The sequence below is a fragment of the Trichechus manatus genome, unplaced genomic scaffold (assembly GCF_000243295.1).
Source record: "Trichechus manatus latirostris isolate Lorelei unplaced genomic scaffold, TriManLat1.0 scaffold00002, whole genome shotgun sequence".
Taxonomy (NCBI): Eukaryota; Metazoa; Chordata; class Mammalia; order Sirenia; family Trichechidae; genus Trichechus; species Trichechus manatus.
The window spans coordinates 3,632,688-3,641,766 of record NW_004443938.1 but is presented as its reverse complement, the minus strand read 5'-3'; the positions used below and the strand labels follow the sequence as shown (position 1 = coordinate 3,641,766).

At 47.4% G+C, this 9,079-nt stretch overlaps 1 protein-coding gene across 3 annotated transcripts in view; it reads left to right on the top strand.

The window, feature by feature from the left end:
• The window catches only part of CEP43 (centrosomal protein 43), a 54,698-nt gene extending 51,182 nt beyond the window's left edge, over nucleotides 1-3,516 (top strand). For all 3 annotated transcript variants that reach the window (XM_004368780.2, XM_023728518.1, XM_004368779.2), the window contains one exon: nucleotides 1,316-3,516. In XM_004368780.2, the coding sequence (XP_004368837.1) occupies nucleotides 1,316-1,390 (75 nt within the window). In that variant the 3' untranslated portion in view covers nucleotides 1,391-3,516. The remainder of the gene's footprint in view (nucleotides 1-1,315) is intronic.
• Nucleotides 3,517-9,079: the final 5,563 nt, after the last annotated feature.

The following is a 9,079-nucleotide window of genomic DNA, read 5'->3' as shown; positions in this document are numbered from 1 at the left end:
GGTCAGCCCCTGTTCCGGGTGAGCCCCCGTTCCCTGTCAGCCTCTGTTCCGGGTGAGCCCCCGTTCCCTGTCAGCCCCTGTTCCGGGTCAGCCCCTGTTCCGGGTCAGCCCCTGTTCCGGGTCAGCCCCTGATCCCGGTCAGCCCCTGTTCCCCACAGTTTCTTGCTTCTAGCTGATCTTCAGTTAGGTGGTTCTTCTCGGGACGTTTTTGGTTGTTACTGTGGTCTCTTTGCCTTAAAACAAGACTGAATAAAATCTTTCGATAGCTGAGTTATCCAGGTTAAGAAAGTCCTTTTCTCTCCCCAGTTGTCCCTCTCGTCACTCTTGTGTGCAGGTCACAATCAGTGTCAGTACAGAGCTGGCCTCGCTGGCCATCTGCTTGGTTTCATGACAGCTGCCTGAAGGGGAGACTGGCTTTGGCCTCAGTTGTCACGGCCTGACCGGGTGCTGTGCAGATGGGGTCCTGGTGGCTCAGGGTTAAAGCCATCGACTGCTGACCCAAAGATGGCGGTTTGAAACCACCAGCAGCTCTGTGGGAGAAAGACATGGCAGTCTACTTCCCTAGAGATTGACAGCCTCGGGAACCCTGTGGGTCGCTGTTTGACTCGGAATCGACCCCACGGCAGTGGGTTTTGTTACGGTGCGTACATGGGAGTCCCTGAGGGTGCAGATGGTTGGCACACTCGGCTGCTGACCAAAAGGTTGGAGGTTTGGGTCTACCCAGCGTGGCCTCGGAAGACAGGCCTTTGAAAAATCAGCTCCTGAAAACCCTGTGGAGCAGGTCTCCTCTGACACACGTGGTCGCCATGAGTCGGAGTTTGATTTGGTTTCCTCTACCGTCTTATAAATACAGAGCAAATAATACTTTTCAAGTGAGAATATTACACATTTCAGTGAAGTTCAATAAAATGTGCTACGTAGGTCAAGGTTTTAGAGGTTGGGAACTCATAGAGTGACGTTGACTGTGTGCAGAATCAGTACGGAGACTATATCCAAGTAAGCATTTTACAACGTTTTCGCTTAATTCTAGCTCTTTAGATTAAATGGGAATGATGCCTGGAGTATTGTTTGTTTCGTTAATTCCCACTTGAAACGTTTGGGAGTGCAGCTTGTAGAGAACACTGAACTGGGGAGGGTACATCAGGGAACGAGGTCTGTGATCCTCGGCAAGTGTCTGTCACCTCCTGAGGGTGATGTGTGAAGCGGTTTGCCCAGTGTAAAGGTGTGTTTAAGTTGTAGCGCTGTATTTTTACAGTCACTTAAGACACTGCTTGCATTCTGACACTGACTCTTTCCTTTCTCTTGAACATCCAAGCTTGACGACCTCACACAGGACCTCACCGTCTCCCAGCTCAGCGATGTGGCGGATTATCTAGAAGATGTGGCCTAGACATGGAAGAAGGAAGTATTCTAACGTAAAAAGGACAAGGGACTCTGATCAGTTTCATTTTTTCAGACAATCACTCTTTGCTGGAATGTCTGCCCCCATTGGTGCCTTGTGTTTCAAAAAGACTGCAGATATTTTAAAAATTAACGTTTCACTGCTAAACAGAATACTTCCTGTTTGAGCCCATGTGTGGAAGACTTAATATTCTTAATTTGGTTTAGCTACACTTTTCGCTATGGAAGTTGATTATCTGTCGCTTCTCCAGTTCGTTACGGGAGCAAACCCATGAAAAACAGCAGTAGTTAGAGCGTACTAAAAGGTGCCGATAAAGTGGTAGGTTCACGGAACTCTGTGTGTGTGTGTCTGTGTGTCTGTGAGTCTGTGTGTGTATGTGGCCGATATTAGAAAATTAATTTGAAAACCGGGGCTTTAGCCTTGGAGAGTTGACGCTTACCCACTGTATTATATTTTGATACTAGGTGGTTCTACAGCTCGTTGGCAGAATAACCTGGTAAATTTGTGGTACTGAAGCATATTGATATAAGTTAGATTTGACATGTCAATTTTATTTTGTATTTCCATTTGGAAGGTTTGTTAGACCGTTGAGGTTATATTAAAGTGCTCTTTTGTATGCTACTTAATTTTGCTTGTTTTTAAGAAGTCTTGAAGTGGCTATGACTCTTAATTCATAAATTTGGTTAATAGAATTAAACTTTGCTGTTGATGTCCCTGTGCCCACGTAAGGAACTTTAATCATAGGTTCGCTTCATTTTATTATTTGCAAAGATGCCTCGAAACATATTAAATACAAAAATACATCTGAAAGCATTAAGCAGTGCTTTAATTTCAGATCTGTAAGTTGAGTATATTAAAATCCCGATTGGACTGGAGCAGCAGTAATGGCGTCAGACCATAGTGAGGCTGACAGCAGCTTTGGGTGCTGTGCATAGTGTCACGGCCGCGTCTCAGGAGTCTCGGTCCCGCTGCTGGACACTGTGCTGCTGCTGTGTAGCTCGCTGACACAGGCAATGCCGCAAGGCTGTAACACGGGCCAGTGAAGAACAGCAAGTGGAGTGATGCATGTGTTCTCAGATAAGGAGAAGTGAAGCTGTGATCGGGGCAGATTTATTCTTTTAAATTTCCAGTACATTATGGCTTTTTTATTGAAATTAGACCAGATGTATTGATCTCAGTAAGTAAGCTGACTCCGTGGTTTACCTAATACCGGTTTCTCATTTCTTAGCCTAAGTATTATAAAAATACTTGTTGGGCCCTAAAATGTAAAGAGCAATAAAAACGCAAGGATTAAGGCTGTCTGACATTAAATCTGATTGTTTTTTTAATTGAAGTGAGACAGCTGTCCACATCAAGAGGAAGTAGGACAGAAAATGGGCCCGGTAGCTTGAAAGCCTGCTTAGATCTGCCCTCACTTGGTGAAGCGTTCTCTCACAGTCCTTAGGGGTTTTCGTGTTTTATGTGAGTGCTCTGGGGAGTAAACAGTGTCCTGTGTGAGGCCGTCACGTTGCCGCCATCCCCCCGCTTGCTTGTTATAATACACGTTTTGTCGTACAGCATCGCTGTGAGCAATGCATGAAACCGAATACTTTCTCTAAAGGATTAGACTTCTGTTCTGCCCCCTGCAATCAGCGTCAAATGTGTGCTTTATTTTTAATATTATTTGATAGGAGTTAGATTTCAGCAAAATGATGTGAACATGCGGCAGGATGTGGCTTTCATTTTGTGGGAAACCTTTGAATAGTGTCATCAGAAATCTGCCATTTTTCTATTCCCCAGAGAATCTGACCTTTGAGTAATAATTGGGGGGTGGGGGAAAATTCCAAATGTGAAAATTTCTTTGTCATCAGCACTCCATACGTCGTATCGAGTAATGGTGAATAACTGAAAATTCAACTATGGAAAGGTTGCGTTTCCACCTGTATTCTTTGGTTAGATATTATTAACCTGTTAAATTTGAAGATGGGGAGTGACAGAAGATTTTGAGTGTGATTAGTGTTTTCTTTTTGTCAAAAAATGTCTATTGAAGTATTAACCCATGAAAAACATTTCTGTGGTAAAACCTGTATGAAACTGGAGTATTTCAAACTCTAGATCTTTCATTTTGTTAGTGATAACCGAAAATGAATAAAAAGCTTTTATTCCTCCTTGGTTTATATTTTCTCACGCCTCCTGTGTTCTGCAGTGTGTTCTCATAACCAGAAACCACTTGCGCAGACAGTGTCTTGGCTTCCGCTTCCTCTGCCCTTGTCTCTGACCCTGTGTCTCTGACCCCGTGTCTGTGACCCCTTCTCCCGCTTAGTGCTCAGAGGCTGGTGGGTTCCCCACTGCGTCGTGACCTGCTCAGGCCCTTCCCGTCTCAGGACACTGTGTGTGCCTCCCGTGCCTGGGGTCGCCCCCGCCCCTGGCCTCCAGCAGAAGGACCCCATCGTGTGTTACTTATCTCATCACTGTCTGAAGTGACCTTGCTGAGGTCATTATTTCCTTGTTTATTTTCCGTGTGCTCTTGCAGGCGCCTTTTCCTTTCTGACGCCTTTAACCGGGTACCGAGCGAAGCGTCTGGCCCGCCCTGCGTGCTTGTTGAACATCTCTGGGATTGGAACAGGCCCTCTAAGCACCAGGGTGGGCCTGGGGAATGTGTTCTGCAGCTGGGACTGCTGTCCTTGTCCTAGACCTCGGAGTCTGCAGTGTGGGCAGTGGAATGGGCTCCTGGTCAGTGAGCAACAGCCGAGCCCACCATCCGGGCTGGGTGGGTAACCGCTGTCCCTAGAGGGACCGGCCTTCTCTCTATGGCCTCAGTAAGTAAGCCGACTCCGTGGGATGCGGGCACATGAGAGCAGGCGGAGCAGGACCGCCCTGCTGGTCATGGAAGGAGGGCCCGAGAGGAAAGGCAGCTCTTCCCTGGAGAAAAAGACACTAAATTAGTCCCTGTCCCGAGTCCCCAGGTGGCGCAAATGGTGAAGCACTCGACTGCTAATCAAAAAATTGGCACTTTGAACCTACCCAGAGGTGCTTTGGAAAAAAGGCCTGGTGATCTGCTTCGGGAAGGTCACAGCCTTGAAAACTCTAAGGAGCAGTAGTACTCTGCATGCTTGGGGTCACCGTGAGTCAGAATTGACAGCAATTGGTTAAGTTTTTGTTTTCGTCCTTGCCTGGAATAACATCCTGAGATTTGGCCATGGGTTGGCAGGGATCCCCAGATCCGTTCTCTGCACAGGAACACTGAGGTGAATCCCACCCCCTGACCTCCTAGGCCCGTCCCCAGGCAGCCCCTCCATTTGATGTCAGCACAGAGGCAAACCAGGGCGGCCACAGAAATGAGCCCCTGGTGTCAGCTTCATGGGCGCGTGCTTAACACAGGGTCTCCCGACTCCCGAGGAGAACAACATGTCACAGAAGGCTGAGACAAACCACAGCTGGTCTTGGAGAAGACGATTCTGAGGGCAAGGTAATTGTGAAAAGCCTAACTGCTCAGATGTGAGGTGATTTTTGTTGCTGAAAGAGGTATGAGCAAAACCATCTGGTTACTGAAGGTGCTGGGTAAAGACATTCAGTAGGAAGGCTGGGTAATGGGGGAACTCAAAAAAATTAGTAATTTCAAATTCAAAGACTTCTGTACGTGTTGAGCAAAGAGGCCAGAAAGGAAAAGAAAAGCTGAGAGACGTGGACAGTGGACCGTTAAGGTCGTCTGCATCTCTGTGTCCCTGACGGGAGTTCCGGGAGGTTGGAACTCTGGTGGTCACACACCAGGAAAGCATTTCCTCAGTTAAAGGGGGCCTGAGGGCCGAACTGGGTGCTTCCTGGGAGAGCTGGACAATTCTTAGTTAAAAAAAAAACAAAACAGTCCCCTATGATGAGTTGAAAGGAATGTGGGGTAGAACAGCGTCGGACTGTTGTCTACACTGGATGCCGGACGGCGATAGAGCAGTGACAACAAAGCTGTGAGGAAAACGGATCTTTGAATCTGGAAATGATTCCCTACCGGTAGAAAATGAATCCAGAATTGGCAAGGGCAGGCTGACCATGTGTCCCGGGAGTCGTCAGGCTCTGGGTGGTGGCCCTGCAGGGCCGAGCACACTGCTGCCACCATCTGGGGGAGAAGCACTGGGCCCTGCCTGCTTCCAGCCCGCCCTCCGTGGCCTCGGCAGCCAGCCTCATGTCCTGCAGGGGTGTGAGGCCCTTTCCACGCGTCACCTTATCTCCTGAAGAGAGGACGGCAAGGGGCCTTTCTGGAGCCCTGGCCTCGGGAGGTGGGGCAAAGGGACAGGTGGGAGCCATGAACACTGGCCTGGGGGAGCACAGACAAAGGCTGTTGAAGATGGCCATCGTTTCTGACCTTTTCACCTGAGGCCTTTGTTTCTGGCAATTGATGGAATCTCCAGATGCTATGATGACATTGTGTTTTCCATGGATGTTTATAGTTTCAAAAAATGCTAATTTTGGTTTGTTTGTAAGTTGCCCGGCTATTGGCTGTAGATCTCAGTTATACTTAAATGTTTTCTTTTAAATCACCTATCGTTTCTAAAACTGAATGGTTCCCTTTTAAAGCACTTAGCATTTTGCCTTTTTCTCCCCTGACACACATGGGCAACACCCACGTGGGCAAGGCCTTGCCTTGCTTCTATGCTTCTGCCCCCAGGTTAGAGGAAGCACATTTTCTTTGTCCCTTTCTGAGCCGGGCACCTTCCTCTGTTCCCTCTGAGCTCCCTGCACGCCCCAGGGGCCAACAGGCATCGACCCTGGGCCAACAGTGGCAGCAGATGGCCGAAGGGGTCATGGGTGCACACTGCTCCAAAGTAGCTCCCAGCTTTGGTGCTGGCATGGCGGCACGGTGGAGGGGAGAGAACAAATGAGCTCCCGAAATCTGCAGAAATGTTTTGCTTTTAGAATTACATCTGGCCGTCTTTAGGGGTAGTGATGGTTTGGAATATGGCACAGAGGTAGAAAGATTCTCTCCAGGTCTGCTCTTCCAAAAGAAGAGGAGGCAGCCACATTAAGTAATACTCCCCCTACCCACAGAGCGAAAGGAAGACAGGCTCTGAGTACCCCTGGCTCCAGCTTTGGACGTTTGGTGCCCTGGAAAACCAGTGGACTGCAGGGCCCGCTTGCAACTGGCAGCCCTCCCAGGGCCCCATGGCAAGGGGCCACGCAAGCAAGGACAGGTGGGGGCAGTGTCGAGAGACAGCAGAGAGAGGCAGGAAGGTAGAGTGGCTGAATATAGGTTTTGAAATTCTTGCCGCATGGATTGGAATCCTGGACGAATAACTTGCTGGCTGAGTGACCCCGAGCAAGTTCATATCGTTGGTCTCAGTTGCCTCATCTGTAAAAGGGGATGAAATGCCCCCTCCCGTACAGGGCTGCTGCTGGATGAAATAAGAGCATGCTTGTGGAGCATTTAGAATTTGTCCTTGGCAAGTAGTTACGTACCCAGTAATCTGAACCTTATTAAGAAGGTAAACTCCGTGGGACGCGGTGTTGGAGGTTGAGGGGAGAGGGACAAGACAGTACCTTGGACGGCTGCTGCATGTCTGACGAGTCTCTGTTCCTCTTTCTGGGCCCGACTCATGGCACTTCCCCTGTAAAGTCCCTCGTCACCCAAGCTGCCGGGCCATCACGCGTGTGCAATCCTGCAGCATTCTGCACATCTCCCCGTGTGGGCATGCAGTGAGAGCTGGAGGCTCAGGGTCAGAAAACCTGGATGTCCACCCTCCACTCCACTGCCACTCGGGTAGAGAGGAGCCTTCCAGAGTATTGACGAAACAGAATCATGGCATGCCATGAAGTTTACACTGAAAATGGTTTCTAGTACCAAGAAATGCATTTTAAAAAATTTTCATCATGGGAGAAGCATGGGATTATAATGCAATTCTTAGTACACAACAGACGGCTGTCCAGAAATAAGATTCAAACCGGAACTTGTGTGATGGGCATCTTTAGTCAATCCTGCTGTTATGTTACCCAGTGGAAACCCCAGGCTCTGCTCGGCATGACTCGAATTGGCCGATAAATGAGAGACTGAGGTGAGAGAGCAGGAAACGCACCTTTGTTTTGTTGCGCAAAGAACGGAGTCAGGCAGCGCTGCTGCCACCAAGACAGCTCTCTGGGAGTGAGAGGAAAAGTACTTTTAAGGGGTTTACAAGTAGGGAGTTCATACGGGTTACGTCAGCAACATTCTTAATCATACTACGCAGATGCAGTGGGGTTTACATATAACTTCCAAGCAAAGAAAGCAGGATTTTATGCAAAGCTATGGGGGAGGAAGCCAGGCAAAGGAAACAGGATTTGGATGCAGAGCTGCTAAGGCTGTGCCTTAGTTAAGGAAGATCTGGGTGATAACCATGAATGGTAACATCGCTAGAAACAATTCCCACACCAAAAGATAATTGTAGCAAAATGTTTCAGAGCATACCGAAAACAGTAACACGGGTTAATTTTGACTAGAAATAGTAGGCTCTTGTATTATTTGATAATCCAGTTAATGAAGAGGTGCACAGCATATAAACACATTGTAAACATATTTAAATTTATCACTGATTTGACACAATATCGACGCATATGAAACTGTACTATGCGATCATGATGAGGACGCTAACGAGGACCTGGTTAGTGAGTGTCCTCATGGTTGTCGTGAGTCACCAGCAGCCGATTCCGACTCAAGGCGAGCCCACGTGTGTGGAGTAGAACTGTGCTCCATCGGGTATTCACGGCTGCAACCTTTCAGAAGTAGATTGCCACCCCTTTCTTCCGAGGCGCCTCTGGGTAGGTTTGAACCACCAACCTTACGGCTCGTAGTTGAGCGCTTAACTGTTTGCGCCACCCAGGGACGCCTTAACTGAAAGAGTATACTACTGATGATGCTGTTAGTCACAGCGTGAGAAAACATGAAATGTTGTAAAATCCTCAACTCCTGTGTGAAAAAAGAACCTGAAAAATGTTTCCCAAATTTAACAATTCTTAAACTTACATGACATTTCCCAAAATTAATTGTGAAAATGAATGGAACCCTAAGGAACAATTCTTGATCATTCTAGAGTAGAATTATTTTCATTTCATATCTATGGCAAGGTATTACAAAAGCATTGTCGTATGAAAAGGTAATAGAACCAAGTATGCGATTAAAGCAATGTAGGACAAAAACAAAGATCTGTCAGGCAGTTCATAAAAATATTTTGTTATTTTCCTAGATCTTGTGATGTTTGTGGTATTCGTCAACTTTTAAAAAATTTATTGTCATTTGATTTCTCATTTGAAGTGTTTACATTTATAGCTAATTTTTATAAGCCATTTTGTACCCTTTTTCTTTAAGAGGCTGCCTGCAAACTGTATAAGCCTTGAGCTCCATAAAACAAGGATCTGCCCTGGTCTGTATGTTGGGTAGGATTGAAAAGAAAATAGTAGAGATGAAAAATAGTTTGACTCTCCAGAGACTCCATCAGCCTGAGACCAGAAGAACTAGATGGTGCCCGGCTACCACCAATGACTGCCCTGACAGGGAACACAACAGAGAGTCCCAGATGGAGCAGGAGAAAGGTGGGGTGCAGAACTCAAATTCTAGTAAGAGGATCAGACTTAATGGTCTGATTGAGACTGGAGGAACCCCGGAAAGCATGGCCCCTGGATTCTCTATCAGCCCAGAACTAAAACAATTTCCGAGGCCAACTCTTCAGACAGGGATTG